The sequence below is a fragment of the Heptranchias perlo genome, chromosome 9, assembly GCF_035084215.1.
Source record: "Heptranchias perlo isolate sHepPer1 chromosome 9, sHepPer1.hap1, whole genome shotgun sequence".
Taxonomy (NCBI): domain Eukaryota; kingdom Metazoa; phylum Chordata; class Chondrichthyes; order Hexanchiformes; family Hexanchidae; genus Heptranchias; species Heptranchias perlo.
Window position 1 is genome coordinate 12,620,657 of NC_090333.1, and position 21,449 is coordinate 12,642,105.

At 43.6% G+C, this 21,449-nt stretch overlaps 1 protein-coding gene across 2 annotated transcripts in view; it reads left to right on the forward strand.

Annotated features, from left to right (window-relative positions):
* Nucleotides 1–21,449, forward strand: part of usp33 (ubiquitin specific peptidase 33) — a 70,686-nt gene that overhangs the window by 5,446 nt on the left and 43,791 nt on the right. For both annotated transcript variants that reach the window (XM_067989859.1, XM_067989860.1), the window contains exons 2-9: nucleotides 11,455–11,578; nucleotides 13,122–13,175; nucleotides 13,271–13,333; nucleotides 16,038–16,181; nucleotides 17,088–17,184; nucleotides 17,408–17,477; nucleotides 18,562–18,675; nucleotides 20,062–20,140. In XM_067989859.1, coding sequence (XP_067845960.1) covers nucleotides 11,498–11,578; nucleotides 13,122–13,175; nucleotides 13,271–13,333; nucleotides 16,038–16,181; nucleotides 17,088–17,184; nucleotides 17,408–17,477; nucleotides 18,562–18,675; nucleotides 20,062–20,140 — 702 coding nt within the window. In that variant the 5' untranslated portion in view covers nucleotides 11,455–11,497. The remainder of the gene's footprint in view (nucleotides 1–11,454; nucleotides 11,579–13,121; nucleotides 13,176–13,270; nucleotides 13,334–16,037; nucleotides 16,182–17,087; nucleotides 17,185–17,407; nucleotides 17,478–18,561; nucleotides 18,676–20,061; nucleotides 20,141–21,449) is intronic.

Genomic DNA, 21,449 nt, shown 5'->3' on the forward strand with positions numbered 1-21,449 from the left:
CAGCAGGCCTCTGGCATTTCACCCATTTGGCTGTGTGTGAGCCTGGCCAATGAGCAGTGCCAGACCATTGGCAGATCGCTGAGAGTAAGGGTTGCTAGAAAGCAATCAGGATTGGAAATCCTGGCCCGTGGTGGGGTGGGGGTGCGTGGGATGACGTAGCACCCCTACTCAGCACAGATCAGTAATTGAATCTGGCACCCTTCTGGTCTGTAGCTCTGTAGCACTCAGGTGCTTTGCCTAGTCGGCCCTGGGAGGAAGCTGTTGTGTCCATGTCCCTGTATCATCACACAGTGGCTTAACAATTGCAATGTCACTACTGCAGATTTGTCAAGACTTGGGTATGTTTTGCACCATATTCGGGCATTACGGTATTAATAATTGGCGTGGGGGTGTTAGTCATCCTTATTTATACAAGGATGACTAACTCCCCATTACTTCAGCTGTAATCTTGTTCTGACCCTTAAAGTAAAGATTCTGAGCAGGAACAGAAAGAGCCTAAACTTTTGTAGAGTATATCAAGCTACTGATAGTTGAGCATTCAGTGGAAACTGGAGTAAAGGAGAATTTTTTCAGCTCAATTTTATAAACAAAAGGTAGAATTACGCCGCCACTTTCACATCAGTATTAACTAGTTTCAAGTCTGCATCAATGCAACAAATGGCAGCGTACTGAGGCAGGTATCAATCTGACTCTGGAGCTCACTAAAACTGCAACGTGAGACCCTTCCTCTTGAGAGGCTGCCTCTCGCTACTTGGGCTTGTCACTCGAGTTTAACTCCGTTGCCCCTACCTATTTTTGTAACCTCCTCCAGCCCTATAACCCTCCAAGAATCTGCATTCCTCCAACCCTGGCCTCTTGCGCATCCTGCACTCCCTTCGTTCCATTAGCGGCCGTGCCTTCATCCGTCTAGTCTCTAAACTCTGGAATACCCTCCTTAAACCTTTCCACCTCTCCACCTATAAGACCCTCCATAAAACCAACCTCTTTGACTTAGCTTTTAGTCACTTGTCCTAATATCATCATCTTTGGCTTAGTGTCCATTTTTGTTTGATAATGCTCCTGTGAAGCGCCTTGGGATGTTTTCCTACATTAAAGGTGCTATATAAATATAAGTTGTTAAACATAGAAACATAAAAAATAGGAGCAGGAGTAGGCCATTCGACCCTTCGAGCCTGCTGTGCCATTCAATATGATCATGGCTGATCCTCTATCTCAATACCATATTCCCACTCTCTCCCCATACCCCTTGATGCCTTTTGTGTCTAGAAATCTATCTATCTCCTTTTAAATATATTCAGTGACTTGGCCTCCACAGCCTTCTGTGGTGGAGAATTCCACAGGTTCACCACCCTCTGAGTGACGAAATTTCTCCTCATCTTAGTCCTAAATGTCCTACCCCGTATCCTGAGAGTGTGACCCCTCGTTCTGGACCCCCCAGCCAGGGGAAACATCCTCCCTGCATCCAGTCTGTCTAGCCCTGTCAGAATTTTATATGTTTCAATGAGATCCTCTCTCGTTGTTCTTAACTCAAGTGAATACAGGCCGAGTCAACCCAATCTCTCAATTTACAGTAAAACTCGAGTTTAAAAGGTATTCAGGGAGTTGATTTGATCTCCTGGGAACTTCATAAACTTACTGCCGAGTCTTTAATGTTATGGAAGTGTGAACATTCTTCCCTGCACTCTTCGAACATTAAAAGTTTACCAGCCAGGAGGCGCAGCTGCATGGACAGGTGCAACCACATGTCCACAGAGCTCTCTCTTGGAGGGCAGAATGTGGTTTGCAATCTGCGCTATAGGATGTGTGCTGCAGCTGCGCTTATGCAGTCTACAGCTGCTGATCTTATTGTACAATTTAACTGTAGCCGTAGACCTCGATTAATGTTCAAGTCTATGACAAAATCGGCCACTTGTTATAGGTATAAAAGTAGGCCATTCAGTCTATCGAATCTGCTGTGTCACTGCAGCTCTTTATGGTTTTAATCTCAGGTCCTGAAAGATAGAAACAGAATCCATGTAGATTGAAATAAAAGATAAGGGATCGATCACACTAATAGGGGTATACTACAGACCACCTAATAGTGGAAAGGAGGTGGAGGAAGAAATATGTGAAATGAGTAAAGGACATAGTTAAAATCTCCCATGATTATTATTCTATCCCCAAATAAACTGGCAAGAGGAGATAGGTAAAGCGAATAGAGTTTTTACCGTGTGTGCAGTAGTCCTTTCTTACCCAGTTTGTAAAAAGCCCAGCAAGAGTGGAAGCACTGCTGGATCTAGCAATAGGAAGTGAACCAGAACAGATAAGAGAAGTAAATGTAGGGGAACATCGAAGCAATTGCGATCACAACATAATAAGGTTTAAGATAAAGATTGAGAAGGACATAAGTAAGACTAAGACCAAAGACCAAAGTAATAAATTGGAAAAAAGCTGATTTTCAAGGGATGAGAATGGAACTAGGGAAAATAAACTGGAAACATTTAATGATAAAGAAATAGAACAGCAGTAGGAAGCATTTAAAATCAATAGAGTCTAGGAGAAATATATCCCACTAAAAAGCAAGGACGGACTAGCCAGTAATGATGCACCATGACTAATAAAGAAATAAGGGCAAAATTGAAACTAAAGAAAAAGGCATACTCTAAGTACGTAGACAACAAAGGAGAGGATGTCAAAAGGGAAAATGAAAAGGTTAGGAAATAATTTTTTTTAAAATTAGGAATATAAAAAGAAATGGTAATGTATTCTACAGACACATAAATGACAAAAGAAAAATCAGGATAGGGATAGGGCCACTAAGGGATACACACGATAAACTTCACAGGTAATGACAGCAGAATGGCAGAAATATTAAGTAATTACTTTGCCTCAGTATTTACCAGGGAGACTAACATGGTGAGCATGACTTAAGAGATCAAAAAAGGCATAAAGACATTTAAGATAGAAAGTGGGGAGATAATTGATAAACTAATGAAACTTAGAGAGTATTAAAACAAGTTAGGGAAGAGATAGCAGAGGTGCTATTACATATATATAAAAATTTATTAGAAAAGGGAATAGTGCCAGAGGACTGGCGGACAGCTAATGTGATGCCAAAGGACTGGCGGACAGCTAATGTGATTCCTACACTTGAAAAGGGAGATAGAACCAGGCCAGGGAACTACAGACCAGTTAGCTTAGCATCAGTGGTAGGAAAGATAATGGAATCTTTACTCAAAGATGTAATAGAAAGACATCTAGAGAATGAAAATATAATAAAAAATAGTCAGCACATATTTCAGAAGGGAAAGCCATGCTTGACCAACCTTATTGAATTCTTTGAAGAAGTAATAGAAAGGGTAGATGTAATATATTTGGATTTTCAAAAGGCCTTCGATAAGTTACTGCATTGTAGACTCATGACTACTGTCAGAGCATGTGGAGTCAGGTAGCAGAATGGATAGCAAGCTGGCTACAAAACAGAAAACAGAGAGTAGGGGTTAAAGGTAGTTACTCAGACTGGCAAAGGTGGGAAGTGGTGTTCCACAGGGATCGGTGCTGGGACCACTGTTGTTCACCATTTACATAAACGACTTGGACTTGGGAATCGGAAGTACAATTTCAAAATTTGTGTATGACACCAAATTAGTTAATACCGAGGAGGACTGCGACAAAATACAGGAAGATATTAATAAACTTGCAGAATGGATGTGTAATTGGCAAATGAATTTCAATATAGGTAGTGTGAGGTATTACACTTTGGTAGGAAGAATAAGGGGGCCACATACTGCTTGGATAATAAAAGTCTAAATGGGGTAGAGGAGCAGAGGGATCTGTGGGTACAGATATACAAATCACTAAAAGTAGCGACACAGGTTAATAAGACCATTTAAAAAAAAACAAGCAAACCAAACATTGGGGTTCATTTCTAGAGGGATAGGATTGAAAAGCAGAGAAGTTATGTTAAATTTGTATAGAACCTTGATTAGACCACACTTGGAGTCCTGTGAACAGTTCTGGTCTCCATATTATTAAAAAGGATATAGAGGTACTGGAGAAGGTGCAAAAAATATTATTAGGATGATATCAGAACTGAGAGGTTATACCTATCAGGAAAGATTGAGCAGACTGGGGCTCTTTTCTCTAGAAAAGAGAAGATTGAGGGGTGACCTGATAGAGGTCTCTAAGATTATGAAAGGATTTGATAGGGTAGATGTAGAAAAGATGTTTCCACTTGCAGGGGAGACCAGAACTAGGGGCTGTAAATATAAGATAGTCACTAATAAATCCAATAGGGAATTCAGGAGAAACTTCTTTACTCAGAGTGGTTAGAATCTGGAACTTGCTATCACAAGGAATAGTTGAGACGACTAAATGATGCATTTAAAGGGAAGCTAGATAAACACATGAGGGAGAAAAGAATAGAAGGATATGCTGATAGGGTTAGATGAAGTAGGGAGAGAGGAGGCTCGTGGAGCATAAACACTGGAATGGACCTGTTGGGCCGAATGGCCTGTTCCTATGCTGTACATTCTATGTAATCCTTGCTTTTCTCCATATCTCCCTTTTAAACCCATTAATTAATTCTTGATCTATGGCCTTTTGGCCCAGTGCATTCAACAACAACAACTACTTGCATTTATATACCACCTTTAACATAGTAAAACGACTCACGGCACTTCAGGACAGGACATATTAAGACAAAAATTTGGTCAAAGTGGTAGGTTTTAAGGAGCATCTTAATGGAGAGGCAGAGAGGTTTAGGGAGCGAATTCCAGAGCTTAGGGCCTAGGCAGCTGAAGGCACGGCTGCCAATGGTAGAGCGATTTAAAATCGGGGATGCACAAGAGGCGAGAATTGGAGGTGCGCAGAGATCTCGGAGCGTTGTAGGGCTGGAGGAGCTTAGAGAGATAGGGAGCAGCAAGGCCATAGAGGGATTTGAAAAAATGGATGAGAATTTTAAAATCGAGGCATTCCCAGACCGGGAGCCAATGTAGGTCGGCAAGCACAGGAGTGATGGGTAAACGGAACTTGGTGCGAGTTAGCATACGGGCAGCAAAGTTTTGGATGAGGTCAAGTTTATGGAGGGTGAAAGATGGGAGGCCGGCCAGGAGAGCATTGGAATAGGCAAGTCTAGAAGTGACACAGGCATGGATGAGGGTTTCAGCAGCAGATGAGCTGAGGCAGGGATGGAGACAGGTAATGTTACGGAGGTGGAAGTAGGCGGTCTTGGTGACGGAGCGGATATGTGGTTGGAAGCTCATCTCAGGGTCAAGTAGGATGCAAGGTTGCGAACGGTCTGGTTCAGCCTCAGACAGTGGCCAGGGAGAGGGATGGAGTCGGTGGCTAGGGAATGGAATTTGTGGTGGGGAGCGAAGACCGGTTTCGGTCTTCTCAACATTTAGTTGGAGGAGATTTTGCTGTCGAACAAGCAGCGTGACAAATGAGAGACAGTAGAGGGGTCAAGGGAGGTGGTGGTGAGGTAGAGCTGGGTGTCGTTAGCATACATGTGGAACCTGACGTGTTTTCGGATGATATTGTCGACGATTCCACATTCTACCAACCCTTTGTGTGAAGCTAGTTCTCACTTTTAATCGGCTTAGTTCTAATTTTGGTTCTAGATTAGTTCTGGTTTAAAATGTCCCAATTTTCTTTAGTTTAAAAAAAATTCTGCTTGCTCATTTAACACTGACCAAGTTGGTGTAGTATTGGTGGCTCATCAAAGTGGATCACAAGTTCAAATACTAGCTTTGATTGATGATCAAACAGGCCTTCCTTTATGGAGTGATGTATGCCAGTTTGCTGGGCGCTGGATGGAGGATTGAAAAGCTGCAGTAGAAGTTCCTGCTTCTGATTCGAAAGGAAGAGCTTACCTTTCTGTAGCACCTTTCACATCATCGGGCCATCCCAAATCGCTTCACAATTGCTGACCTCCTTCTGAAGTGTAGCCGCTGTTTTGTAGGCAAACAGGTAGCCAATTTGCACACCAGGCCCTACAAACAGCAAATGTGATAAATGACTATCTGTTTTTAGTGGTGTTGGTTGAGGGATAAATGTTGGTCAGGAGAATTCCCCATTGCTTTGAATTCTCTTATTTTTTGTAATATGTGAATTTTGATTGATTTTGTACCTTCCTGGCTATTTTTACACCCTGTAAGCTTATGGGAACAAGTGGGTGTTGAAAGTGAGTCCTAACAGCACAGTAGTTCTGAAGAATCAAACCACAAGATCAGTTTGGAGGGAAAAAAGGTCATTTCATCTCATCCTCTGGATTTAATATAAGCCAACTGCCTACTGCCTTTCCGTTACAGTTTTTTTTTCTTGCTTCCACCTGCGCAGGCACAAAGATTAACATCTCAGTCAAAGGTCTTCTCTTCTGGCAAAGTGACAAAGAACAGAAATAAAAGTTCTCAATTGGCAAAAGGCCAATTTTACTAAGCTGAGATATGATTTGGCAAAAGTGGACTGGAAACAGCAACTTGAAGGTAAATCAGTGTCAGACCAGTGGGAGGCATTCAAGAAGGAGATAGTGAGGATTCGGAGCAAATATGTTCCCACAAAGAAAAAGAGTGGGACTCCCAAATGCCCCTGGATGTCAAGGAGCATACAGGGTAAGATAAGGCAAAAAAGCGAAGCTCATGTCAGATACCGAGAGCTCAATTCTGCAGAAAGCCTAGAGGAGTATAGAAAGTGCAGGGGTGAAATTAAAAAGGAAATTAGGAAAGCTAAGAGAGAGCATGAAAAAATATTGGCAAGGAAAACTCAAAGATGTTTTATAAATATATAAAGAGCAAGAGGATAACGAAGGAAAGAATAGGGCCTATAGAGACCAAAAAGATAACCTGTGGGTAGGCGGAGACGTGGGTATGGTTCTTAAAAAAAAAAAAATACTTTGCATCTGTCTTCACAAAAGAGGGGTCGATGCAGACATTGTAGTTAAGGAGGAGGAGTGAAATATTGGATGGATTAAACATATTAAGAGAGGAAGTATTAAGGGGATTAGCATCTTTGAAAGTACATAAATCGCCAAGCCTGGATGAAATTTATCCCAGGCTGTTGAGAAGCAAGGGAGGGAATAGCGGAGGTGCTGACCATCATTTTCCAAACCTCCCTGGCTACAGGTGTGGTGCCGGAGGATTACTAACATTGTACCATTGTTTAAAATGGGAGAAAGGAATAGACCAGGTAATTACAGGCCGGTCAGCCCAACCTCGGTGGTGGGCAAATTATTGGAAACAATTCTGAGGGACAGTATTAATCATCATTTAGAAAGGCACGGATTAATCAAGGACAGTCAGCATGGATTTGTTAAGGGAAGGTCTTGCCTGACTAACTTGATTGACCCTCCTTGTAACCTCCTCAAAAAATTCAATGAGGGTAACGCGTTTGATGTATTCTACATGGATTTTAGCAAGGCTTTTGACAAGGTCCCACATGGCAGACTGGTTTGGAAAGTAAAAGCCCATAGGATCCAAGGAAAATTGGCAAGTTGGATCCAAAATTGGCTCAGTGGCATGAAGCAAAGGGTAATGGTCGACAAGTGTTTTTGTGACTGGATGGCTGTTTCCAGTGGGATTCCGCAGGGCTCAGTACTAGGTCCCTTGCTTTTTGTGGTATATATCAATGATTTAGACTTAAATGTTGGGGGCATGATTAAGAAGTTGACAGATGATACAAAAATTGGCCATGTAGTTGATAGTGAGGAGGAAAGCTGTAGACTGCAGGAAGGTATCAGTGGACTGGTCAGGTGGGCAGAAAAGTGGCAAATGGAATTCAATCCAGAGAAGTGTGAGGTAATGCATTTGGGGAGGGCAAACAAGGCAAGGGAGTACACAATAAATGGGAGGATACTGAGAGGTGTAGAGGAACAAAGGGACCTTGGAGTGCATGTCCACAGATCCTTGAAGGTAGCAGGGCAGGTAATTAAGGTGGTTAAGAAGGCATATAGGATACTTTCCTTTATTAGCCGAGGCATAGAATATAAGAGCAGGGAGGTTATGCTAGAACTGTATAAAACACTAGTTAGGCCACAGCTAGAATACTGCGTACAGTTCTGGTCACCGCATTACCGGAAAGATGTGATTGCAATAGAGAGGGTACAGAGGAGATTTACGAGGATGTTGCCAGGACTGGAGAATTTTAGCTATGAGGAAAGATTGGAAAGGCTGAGGTTTGTTTTCCTTGTAACAGAGGAGGCTGAGGGGAGATTTAATTGAGGTATATAAAATTATGAGGGCCTAGATAGAGTGGATTGAAGGACCTATTTCCTTTAGTAGAGAGGTCAACAACCAGGGGCATAGATTTAAAGAAATTGGTAGAAGGATTAGAGGGTAGCTGAGGAGAATTTTTTTCACCCAAAGGGTGGTAGAGGCAGAAACCCTCATTGCATTTGTAAAGTACTTGGTTAAGCACTTGAAGTGCCATAACCTACAAGGCTACAGACCAAGGGCTGGAAAGTGGGATTTGGCTGGATAACTTTTTTGGGCAGAATGGCCTCCTTCAGAGCCGTAAATTTCTTTGATTCTATGATTCTGGCAATGCTGCACTCCTTCAGTACGGTTCTGGAGTGCCAGACTAGGGGACACGCTCCAGTCCTGGTGTAGGGCTCAAGCTCTCAACCTTCTGACTGAGAGGCAAGAGTGCGACTAACTGAACCAGATGTGGAGACTGCGTGATGTTTCCTTTGGATTTATGTTTGTTCTTTTCAGATGGCTTTCCATTCTGCAATTTGACTCTGCCATTCTGTTAGCTAGTTTTTATTTACCCGTATCTATTTCTGTGCAGCGATTGTCTGATTAGAGAGTCATAGAATTTTACAGCAATGAGGGGGAGGTCATTCAGCAAATCTCACCTATTCTAGCTCTCTGAAAGAACTATCCACTTACTCTCATTCCGCAGCCCTTTCCCCATATCTTTTTTACATTTTCTTTTTAAAATATTTATCCACTTCTCTTTTAAATGCTGTTATAGATTCTGTTCTCACCATTATTTCTGGTAGGGCATTTCATGTAGAAATTTTTAAGGTAATTGGCAAAAGAGCCAGAGGCGAGATGAGGAGAAATGTTTTAACGATGCGAGTTATGATCTGAAATACACTGCCTGAAAGGGTGGTGTTGGCAGATTCAATAGGGAATTGGATAAATACTTGAAGCTGAAAAAATTGCAAGGCCATGGGGAAAGAGCAGGGGAGGGGGACTAATTGGTTAACTCTTTCAAAGAGCAGGCACAATGGGCTGAATAGCTTCCTTCTGTGCTATAAGATTCTATGTCCTAACAGCCTCTGCATTAAAAACTCTTTTAACCTCCCTTAGTTCTTTGGTGTTAATTTATGTCCTCGAGTTACTGACTCTCTGACCAGTGGAGATGGTTTTTCCCTATTTACCTTCTCAAAACTTACTATCAAAATTGAAGTAAACCCAGTAGACTTGACTGTTTCAATTCTCCCCAGCCGGCCTCCTACCTTCCACCCTCCGTAAACTTGAGCTCATCCAAAACTCTGCTGCCTGTATCCTAACTCGCACCAAGTCCTGTTCTCCCATCACCCCTGTGCTCGCTGGCCTACATTGGCTAACGGTCCAGCAACGCCTCGATTTTAAAATTCTCATTTTCATGTTCAAATCCCTCCATGGCCTCTCCCAGCCCCACCTCTGTAACCTCCTCCAGCCCTACAACCCTCCGAGATCTCGGAGATCTTTCAATTCTGGCCTATTGAGCGTCCCCGATTTTCATTGCTCCACCATTGGCGGCCTTGCCTTCAGCTGTCTGGACCCTAATTTTTTTTTATTCGTTCGTGGGATGTGGGCGTCGCTGGCAAGGCCAGCATTTATTGCCCATCCTTAATTACCCTTGAGAAGGTGGTGGTGAGCTGCTTTCTTGAACCGCTGCAGTCTTTGTGGTGAAGGTTCTCCCACAGTGCTGTTAGGTAGGGAATTCCAGGATTTTGACCCAGTGACGATGAAGGAACGGCGATATATTTCCAAGTCGGGATGGCGTGTGACTTGGAGAGGAACGTGCAGGTGGTGTTGTTCCTATGTGCCTGCTGCCCATGTCCTTCTAGCTGGTTGAGATCGCGGGTTTGGGAGGTGTTGTGGAAGAAGCCTTGGCAAGTTGCTGCAGTGCATCCTGTAGATAGTACACACTGCAGCCACGGTGCGCCGGTGGCGAAGGGAGTGAATGTTTAGGGTGGTGGATGGGGTGCCAATCAAGCGGGCTGCTCTGTCTTGGATGGTGTCGAGCTTCTTGAGTGTTGTTGGAGCTGCACTCATCCAGGCAAGTGGAGAGTATTCCATCACACTCCTGACTTATGCCTTGTAGATGGTGGAAAGGCTTTGGGGAGTCGGGAGGTGAGTCACTCGCCACAGAATACCCAGCCTCTGACCTGCTCTTGTTGCCACAATATTTATGTGGCTGGTCCAGTTAAGTTTCTGGTCAATGGTGACCCCCAGGATGTTGATGGTGGGGGATTCGGCGATGGTAATGCCATTGAATGTCATGGGGAGGTGGTTAGACTCTTGTTGGAGATAGTCATTGCCTGGCACTTGTCTGGCACGAATGTTACTTGCCACTTATGAGCCCAAGCCTGGATGTTGACCCGGTCTTGCTGCATGCGGGCACGGCCTGCTGCATTTTCTGAGGGGTTGCGAATGGAACTGAACACTGTGCAATCATCAGCAAACATCCCCATTTCTGACCTTATGATCTCTGGAATTCCCTCCCTAAACCTTGGTTTCTGACTGTTTTATGCTTTTATTACTTCAAGGCTGGATTTCTCCAACTCTCCCTTTGCTGGTCTCTCCCCTTCATAAACTACAATTTATCCAGCACACTGCTGCTTGGTTCCTCACCTGCTCCAGGACCATACACCCATCATTCCAGGCCTTAGTAAGCTCCACTGACTTCGGTATCCCCAAAACACGTGACTTGCAGACCCTTGTTTGCTCCTTGTAGCAATATGCGTTGGTAGTAGCGAGAGCAATTTGGGATGATTCAGAGGTACGTTTACACTACTGTTTTAGTGTTGGTTGGTTTCTGCGTCGCTCTGATGCCAAAGTTGTCGTGTAAATCCAGAGACATGGCGTGACGTGGTTCTGGAGAAAAGCAGAGTAAGAACGTCTGAAAACCAGCTTCATATTGAGGCTAAGGTTAGACGGTATATGTAAGGGTATCTCATACTGTATTGGGTTAAATGTGTTTTTTTAAATAAGTAAACCCAGTGACCATGCTTATTGGCTAAAAGTTGGTGCAATATCCTGTACAGTGCAGGATCATTTGTGGAGCATCCTTTTTTGATCTTTTTATAAACTCCAGGAGGTAGTGTCTCGCTGCTAGGGGGGTTGCAGCGAGTGGAGCACAATTACTTCAGCCTTAAGGTAACCTGTTTTGTTGAAATCGTTGCTGCTGTTTTGCAGTAAGTAGCTGTATCCTTCTCAAAATAGCACAGTCTGCTTAACTGCAGTTATTTTCACTGTTGTGTAGGTAGCACTGAATTCCGAGGCTGCAGGAAGGTGTTGCTGTGAAGATGTCTCATCTCAGTGGTGACTGCATACATTTGGAATCAGTGGGCGAAGTAACAAAAGACGAACTGATCGAGAAGTCTCATGTAAGTTGCACCTTCAGCGCAAGTTGTTAATTTAAAGAGCAAATTTCTATTTCCCCCCCACCGCCCCGACCCGCAAATTTATTTTTCCTTCGCCAATGATTCCTGCTCCCTTTTTGAAGAAGTGGGGCCCCTTGCTGCCTCGTGGGCTGCTCAAGTCCTCTTCCAATACTTTGCGTGGATGGCGATGGGCTGTTCCACAGTGAGGGAGGGGCTCTGTAGCAGAGTCTGCTCCTTGCCACGCCTGACGTCCTCACACTGTGAGGATTCACTGAGCAGCGCTCGGCAGTAATGTGGACTACTGCCACCGCCCCAACTACTCACAGGAAGAATGCACTGAGCCATCGACAACAAACAATGACTTGCATTTACATAATGCCTTTAATGTTGCAAAAACGTCAGAGCAGCTTCCTGAATTTATTTAGTGTAAATGAGAATCTAATGCAAAAATAAATTAGGATAGTATTCTACAGTAATTTTTTAGGTGATTTGAAACAGTTAAAATTCAATCTGAGGTGAAAGGGTTTCCTTGTACACTGAAGGCTCATTGTGACTTCCTCTTTCAAGCACTTCTGTTGAAGTAAGATAATTCAAAGAAAGAACTTGCATTTATATAGCGCCTTTCATGACCTATGGATGTCCCATAGTGTTTTAGTTAATGAAGTGTAGTCACTGTTGTAACGTCGGAAACGCTCCAGCCAATTTGTGCACAGCAAGGCCCCACAAACAACAATGTGATAATGACTAGATAACCTGTTTTAATAGTGTTGGTTGAGAGATAAATATTGGCCAGGGCACCAAGGCGAATTCCCCTATTTTTCTTCAAATGGTGCAATCTTTTAGATCTTTTACGTTCACCTGAGAGGGCAGACGGGGCCTCGGTATAACGTCTCATCTGAAAGATGGCACCTCTGGCTATGCAGCACTCTCTCAGTAGTGCATTGGAGTGTCAGCCTTGATGTTGTGCTCTGACTCAGAGGCAAGAGTGCTACCAACTGAGCCATGGTTGACACCAGAATTCAGCATGTTTCAATATTAATTGAGCTTTAAGCTAACGGAAAGGAGATCTGGGATTTAGCAATTCATGTCTGGCAAGAGATGGTTTAGGAAGTCCTGAGGTGACCTTCCATGCACTTTTCCCTTCCTCCCTGTTCTTGGGACAGCTAAGACCATGAATTTGCTGTGTGGTAATCAATGTTCTTAAAACAGGCATCATGCAAGTCCATGGCATGGAGCTCGAGAACGTCCCTGTACTGCTTGATATACCTTCATAGCAATTTTCAGGGGGGTAATTATAAAATTTGAGAAAGCAAAGTGCTGGGCCAAGACCCACAATGCAGGACGCCACTGAGGTTGAAAAGAGTAGGAGATGAGTTGAATCAGGAATTTGTGATTCTGGAAGTCCCTATGGCATAATTGCCCCCACCCCCCCCAACCCTTACCTCCAATGTAAATGGAAGCTCTGATCAAACTTCAGCACGAGGGACTGGATTTTCTTTTCTTTTCTTTCTGAAGTGATAACTATATTCTCTCTCTTTCTGGGTAGGGTACTTGTCAAGACTGTAAAGTTGGAGGGCCAAACCTCTGGGCGTGTTTGGAGGTAAGGTGATGTACAATCTATGGCTGAGATACATTCCTGGTGGCATTGAAAGCTCTTCACTTTCTCATTTCTGTTCTTCTTTCCTTCGCTAACAGAATGGCTGTTCCTACGTTGGATGCGGAGAATCCCACTCGGATCACAGCACCATTCATTCCCAGGTAGGCATGGGTTTTGCTTTTATGAAGCAAAAATTAAATTAATCGTCAGCTTTTGGAAGGCATTTACAAACTTCTATAACACGTTTCAAAGTTATGAATTGACAGTATTTTTTTTAAATGTGGTTTTACGCCATCTTTTGTAAAGACTCCTTAATAAACTTATGGGAGATGCTGCACTTGCATCATGGTAACATTCTGTGGTGTATTAAACTCGCTAATCATTAGAATCTCTTCAATACCCCTTTTAAAATTACTTTATTGAAGAGAATTGATTTGTTTTAGCATCCTTTAATTGTTGACTTTAAAAACAAAGATTGTTTTTAATTTTAAGTAGTTGAAGTGCTGACTGGGAGTTAGCACCCTGCAGCCACTGTTCCCTCTGATCTCCACTGTTCCCCATCGCCCAACGCATGGGTTTCAAAATCCTTGTTTACGAATCCCTGCTTGCCCTTTGTCCACCCTGTCTCTACAAGTTTCCACAAGCACCAGTGGCCTTCCATTATTTTGCCCAAATGGCCATTCTTTGGCTGGGTGTTGATTAGCTATTTGGCCATGGTCGGCCATCACAACACGGGCCCGATTCTCTCCTCGCCGGATGTCTGTGCAAATCACTTCTAAAAGGTGTCACTGGTCAACAGTCAGGATCAGGAACCCAGGCTAACTTTTTATTTTTACCTTCCGAGCAATATCGGCTAACTCTGTATAGATCGCAGATCAAACTTGGGATATTTCTGGTCTTTATTGCACTTACTTGGCTATTGGGGGAAGCTAAAGGACTTACTGAGAAGGAAAATGTTTATTCACCTCTGCTAATTTTTCACCGTGAGTCTCGATCTTGTTGCCACTGAACATTACTTGCACGGTGTTTGCAATAATCAGGGACGCTGCAGAAAGAAAGAAAGAACTTTATATAGCGCCTTTCATGACCTCGGGATGTCATAAAGCGCTTTACAGCCAATGAGGTACCTTTTGAAATGTAGTCATTGTTCGGAAATGCAGCAACCAATTTGTGCACAGCAAGGCCCCACAAACAGCAATGAGATAACGACCAGATAATCTGTTTGAGATTTTGGTTGAGGGATAATTATTGGCCAGGACACCAGGGGGCGCTCCCCTGCTGTTCTTCGAAATAATGCCATGGGTTCAATTATTAGCTGGGATTTGTTTTGGGACTGTTGCTTTCCATGTTTCTGCCAGTATTCCCATTAAATATATTTGAATATTATACAAGATGGTGCTGGCAGGCTTTTTGACTGGTGCAAGAGGGGACAGAAACTAGAACTGAGTCTGACCCTGACCTTACTTGTCATTTTATCTCTCACATTTTCCAGAGGGATCGTCACTCAATAATCTTCAGATGAGGGGACTAGGTTGATTCTTTTTTCGTGTTGGGTGCAGTTGGCCTTTCTAAAGGACACTTTCACCTTCACCGTTGAGTTGCACAGCCCATGCACTGGTCACTGTCCATTCCAGGCATTTGAACTAGTTTTTTTTTTCTCTCTGTGAGGCTGTCGACCAAGACTTCTTGCTCCCCTTTGCCCATAGTGTTGCTGTTTTATGGTAACGAGTACTTGCTATTTGCACCTTCCTCTTTTGCATAAACTAGGCACACCGTGAGGAGGTAGGAGCCATCTGATCAAAACTTTTTGAATGCAGCTCTTTTGAGGCATTTTGTTAAATAATGGATTCCTCCTGGAGCATGTTAAGTCCTCCAGTGACCATATTTATCTGGCTCTGTATAAGTCAATGACGCGGCGACTATAATGGCTCCCAAGTTAGAGGGCGCTGTATAGGTGGTGCTCCTGTGCACGTTCAGCTAGCTTTAATTGGGTAATGTGTCCGTGCATATCTCCTCTTTCCGTGACGCTTGTCGACAGTTCCATTCACTTCTATACAGCATGTTTGTGGAGCCTGTGTTTCTGAACTTGTTTGTGTATGGACAAGATGTGGAGATGCCGGTGATGGACTGGGGTTGACAATTGTAAACAATTTTACAACACCAAGTTATAGTCCAGCAATTTTATTTTAAATTCACAAGCTTTTGGAGGCTTCCTCCTTCGTCGTTTTCACATCGTTCACCTGACGAAGGAGGAAGCCTCCGAAAGCTTGTGTATGGACAAGTAACGCAAGGTGTTGGCAATCTGTTTCTGGAAAACTTGTGCCATCTAGTGGGGGAGCAGTGTTACTACTGCTGTGGGAAATGAAGGTTAGGAGAGGCCCCCGCGGGAGCAGTGGATGGGAGTGGTTTCAAACATTAACTAGGGAAGGGAGAACTCCTTTTTTGTATGTATAGATTTGTTGTGCAGAGGGCTCCTATGAACGCTGATATTTGGCCACACTCATTCATTGTTATTGATTTTGCTTGGTGAGACATCTTAAGAAACAGCATTTAATTGCAGCTCTTCACTCGGAGGGTGGTGAACCTGTGGAATTCTCTACCACAGAAGGCAGTGGAGGCCAAGTCATTAAATATATTCAAGAAGGAGATAGATATATTTCTTAATGCTAAAGGGATATGGGGAAAAAGCGGGAACAGGGTACTGAGTTAGACAATCAGCCATGATCATTTTGAATGGCAGAGCAGGCCCGAAGGGCCGAATGGCCCACTCTTGCTCCTATTTTCTATGTTTCTATGTTTATAGAATCTGATTTTTCTTCCGTATTAAATGTGACATTCTCAAACATGCCGCTCATGCTTTTCTAGGAGACCAGGCACAACCTCACTGTAAACCTTACCACCTTAAGAGTCTGGTGTTACGCATGTGGGAAAGAAGTGTTTTTGGAGCGGAAGCTTGGACCTCCGTCGATAACACAACGTGGGAGATCCCCGCAGGGGCACGAACGCCAGGTACTATTCCTGTTCAATATTACAGCAGGTGCATTCACTCCAGGTACGATTCCTGTTAAATATTACAGTAGGTGCATTCACTCCAGGTACGATTCCTGTTAAATATTACAACAGATGCATTCACTCCAGGTACACTTCCTGTTAAATATTACAGTAGGTGCATTCACCTGTTTTACCTGTTTAAATGTTTTTAGTACTGTCCTGTCTTTGTATTCACATCAGTCATTAGGTTTTTTTTTAAATGATTTTGTAACTGGTGAGGCAATTAGAAATGTCAGATGGGTGTTGGGATATATAACCAGAACATTGGAATACAAGTCTACGCTGTGGCAGTACAGTGTGTCAGGCTATACTTGGACTACTGGTCACCTCACTACAGAAGGGATGCACGAGTGCTAGAGAGAGAGTGCCAAGAAGAGCAAGTGTGAGGAAAAGTTAAAAGTTACCTTAATCTGCCAAAAGCAAGATAAAGGGTGGACCTCATTAATAGATAAATAAAATACTAAACAGCTTGGATAAGATAATCCTGAATATTTAAGGTTCTATTTATACATCTGCGTGAAGCAATGTGTCTTTGCTGCAATGCTAAAGTTATAGTGTAATTCAGGAATTAAGGCACAATCGGACTCCAGAACGAAGCAGAGGAAGGATTCTAGTACCAGGAGTCAAGTTGGGCCCTAACTCCAGATTTGCACTACAACTTCTTGGCATCTGCAAAGTAAAATCACAATGCTGAGGTGTAAAATAAATCAAGACAGTTGGATCAAATGTCATTAGTATAAACTAATGATCAGATAGCTGAAGAGTTCACAGTAATAAATGTCTGCAGTAGACCAGACTTTAGGAGTATCCGACATACTGTTGTCCTCGACTTTGCTTATGCCCTTCTGTGGGTTTGTATTCCAGGACTCCTCTCCTGGTGACCAGCCACCAAAGGCTCCTATTACTATAGTGGGAAATGATCTAGACGCAGAAGCTGAATACGATGATATGAAGACAAGAGGTCTGACGTTCAAAGTTGCTGTTTTTGTGCTGCTTTAAGTTTCCTCCTATGTACGTGTGAAAAGACCCTTGATTGGGAGAGTGAAATCAGTTTTTAAAAAAAGTAGAGTGGAAGGTTACAGTGAAACTGGGTGTAATCGTCAATAAGTAACATTCTGTTCATGCAAAAGCAAGTTGCATTTCAAAAGATACGGATTTCGAACTTACTTGTGGTGTTTTTGCAGGTCTTACTGGATTGAAAAACATCGGAAACACTTGTTATTTGAATGCTGCTCTTCAAGCTCTTTCTAACTGGTAAGACTAGCTTCCAACAAGTTTTCTCTAAGCACCGCTAATAAATTTCATGCCCGGTTCTTTTCCCAAAGTGAACATTAACAGAATGCAGCCTGTTGTTGAGAATTTAGTTCAACGTTTCTTCTTGGTGACGTTCAGTTTACTTTTTACTTTTTCCTCATTTTGTTTTTGTACAGCCCTCGCTGCTCCCCTCAACTGGTTATGGTCAATGAGTTATAAAAACATAGCTGTGTTCATAGCTTCAATCCCCAGTCTGTGCTGAGCAAGCTGATTTCAATTGAAGCTACAAAAAGAGATGCTGCATTTAGGCTCTCTTCCCCTGGCTTAGGAAGAAGAAAGTCAACCAGGGTCCCCACTCCTAGTATCCACCGATCCCTGCCCAGAAGGTACATGCGTGTACGTCTGGTGAGAGCAGGGTCAGACTCGGCTGTGATTTTTTTTTTCCCAGCAGTCGAACTACCTGCTGTCCCTGTTCACCCCTGAAGAATGACCTCTTGGATGAGTTATATGAGGGTAACCATTGACTGTGGAACTGCGCAAGGAGTCATCACCTTCAGGGGAAAATGGGGGAGGGGGTAACAAGATTTGTCGATACTGCAGTTCGTCATCCCCCTCAATCCTTTATATGTAAAACTTTAATTATTTTATGTTTCTTAGTGCTCCAAACTGTTAATTGTGAGGTTCCTTTGAGGGAAAGTAATTGCCCAAATCTTGCTTCTATCAATTTTCTAGTTTAAGATTTTTTTATTTGCTCTTGGGATATGGGTGATGGCAGTATTTATTGCTCAACTCTTGTTGCCCTGAGAAGATGGTGGTGGGCCTTCTCCTTGAACCACTGGAGTCCTTGTGGTGATGGTGTTCCCACAATGACATTAGGGAAGTCCAGCGATTTTTGACCCCTGGATGGTGTGCGACTTGGAGGGGAAATCGGAGGTGATGGTGTTGCCGTGATAGTGCTGCTCTTGTCCTTCTCAGTGGTGGAGGTTGTGGGGCTGGGAGGTGCTGTTGAGTTAGATGCAAACTGGGGCGTTACTGGTGGTGAAAGTTTCTAAACAATGTCATCTTTCTTTTTCCCCCCCATCAGCCCCCCCTTGACTTTGTTCTTCCTTGAATGTGGAGGCTTGGTGCAGACAGACAAGAAGCCGGCTCTGTCAAAAAGCTACCAGAAGCTGATCGCAGAGATATGGCACAAGAATTGGTAAGCTACACAACAGTTATTGTAGTACCCGCATTTTATATTACACCCCGGAGATAGTAGATCATCTTGGAGCACCTTACAATGGGGAGAGGAGGGTGACGGGCAGATTGGAAAAGGAATGGTCGGAGGAGGACGTTTTATTTGTTGAGTCTTTTGAAGGAGGGGAGCGAGGTAATAAGGTAGATGTGGATTTGGGAGAAAGGTCCAAAATGGCCTCCAACAATGGAGCGAGGGAGTGGGAATGAACAGTAATTTAGAGGCTGTGGGCTGGGCGGTACGGCTGGAGGAGATCACTCCAATAAGTGTTGGGAGAGCTATGTTAATACAGGTACTTTCTTTGGCTGCAGATGTAGTAGACAAAATTTATAAAAACATTCCCTACCATTTAAAATGTCCACATTTAAAACGGGCAGTCACTTATATCGGCCCAAAAAGTGACAACTATTAACCGTTTGCATTAACTTCAATCTCAGTGTTGCTGGTTATAGCGTCTTGAGTGATCTGTTTATTTTGGGCAGAAACAGCTGCACTTACTCACTAGTTCGCACCCTGTTAATGACCAGGGTTCACAGACACCTAAATGGATCACTTTCCAGAACCATCCCTGTGACATTGTATGAGTGAAGTACACATGGAAAACTGATGCATGCTTTTTAAAATATATTTATATTTAACAAGAATAACACTTCATGCACAATAATCCCAGCAGCTGAAATTTAGTGCCCTCATTAGGCGTTTGGGTCGTTTAAATAGTTGTTGGATGAAGGAGTGTTTTTCCCTCCTCTCTGGGTCTTGCTGAGCTGCTCTACCTGCTGATGGCTTGTTTCTGAATGACTGACTGGTTCTGCTCCCTGCTCCTCCAGTTTCCTGATGACCGTGGCCAGGGTGAGGCTGGTGCTGCAGAGCTTCGGTCCTTGGTCAGGTCTAGGGTCCGGCAGTAAGGAGGTTGGTTTAGATAGCGGCTCAGGGAGCTGAAGCTGCTGTTGAGCGATGAGAGCATTCTTGTTCTATTGGGCCACCACGTCATTCCGGCCCTATAACGGGCAAATCGTGTTCGCTTGAAAGCGCCCAAATGGTAGACAGTCATGGGACAGTCAAAGTGCAGATACAAAGCGGTGGGATCTGTACATATAAACTAACCAATGTTCTCTACCCCAGAGGGCTATGGATGCTCATTGAGTATATTCAAGGCTGAGATCAATAGATTTTTGGACTCTAGGGGAATCAAGGGATATGAGGATTGGGCGGGAAAGTGGAGTTGAGGTCGAAGATCAGCCACGATCTTATTGAATGGTGGAGCAGGCTCGAGGGGCTGTGTGGCCTACTCCTGCTCCTATTTACAGTCTTATAATCCTTCCTTATGATTTGCTATGATTGTTTCTCCAGCCCCAGCTACGTTGTGCCTACAAGTCTGTTCCAGGGAATTAAAACTGTGAATCCAATGTTTCGGGGGTATTCTCAACAGGTGAGAGTTTTATCACTGGCATTTTTTTCACTTTAAACTTTTTTGCGGCTGTTGAATAAGAATTTGAAAATATTCAATTACAACCCCCAAAATATATTTAACCTATTGGAAAGAGGAAAAAAAAGATCAGTCACCGTTGGTGGGTAAACATAGTGTGTAACTGAGTCATGGCGACCAGGAAGGAAGATCTCAGCTTCAGTTTCATGTCGGTACTGAGTTAGCTGGTCTTATTCAGGTGCAACTAGGGTGTTACATCAGTGCGCCTGGATTAGGTCAAGTTAAAATCGGCCAGGGTTCCTGTTTCTAGTCACTACCTGTGGGCCTCTATTGGAGAGCGTGGACGGATGAGCCTCTCCTGTGATGCTCCACGGTCAAATAGTCTGCCAGCGCTAGCTGTCCGAGTTCACACGGGAACAGTGGCCGCTTGGGCAAGGTTCAGGTGGGCAGCTGGTATCCAATGAACTGTAACCATAGCAAGGAGCCACTGACTCCAGAAAGGGAGGGGAGGAACTTGATGGGGTTGGGAGGGACATCACCAGATACCGTCGGCATAATTTTAATGAGGCCGGGCTCCTGGCGGGGAGTTTCACCAGACAGGGCACCAGATAACAGAACAGGCCCTATAGTATTACAGTTCCATCTCCGACCCGTATTCCTTTCTAGTGGAGTTCCACGCTGGGAGCAGAGATTAAGGGCTACCTTTCTATATACTGGTATGTTAGGTAAATTATTTTCAATAAAACATTTCATTTATGCCTACTAAGGGTCAAGGAGAGACCATGCCAACAGTACCTGAAGGGAGAGTACATTAAGTAAATCAAAAAACACAAAATGCTGGAAAAACTCAGTAAGTCAGGCAGCATCTATGGAGAGAGAAACAGAGTTAATGTTTCAGGTCGATGGCTTTTCATCAGAACTGGAATTTTGCTTTTGTTACCTTAAGTAAAGCTTGATTTTTGTACACGTTGCTGTAATGCTCCTGCACAAACTGTCGCAAAAAATTAATCATTTTTGGAACTGTTGATGCACAAATTTATTCCTCTTCCAGTGTTGTGATTTCAGTTACATCTCAACTGTGGAGCTTTGCAGCTTTCTCCTCTCCCACTTCCTTTTTCTGCCAATTTTCTTCCCTCCCCACTCCCTTCCTGCCGTTCTCGACTCTTTCTCGGGGGGGGACCAGTGCGTAGGCACCCTCCGGTACCTTGCCCAAGTGCCTGTTCTTGTGTGAGACTAGATGGTGATTGTTGGCAGTTTGTTTAACCTTGGCAGGGGCGGGGAGGGGGGAGGGGGGCAGGCTTCACAGATAAGT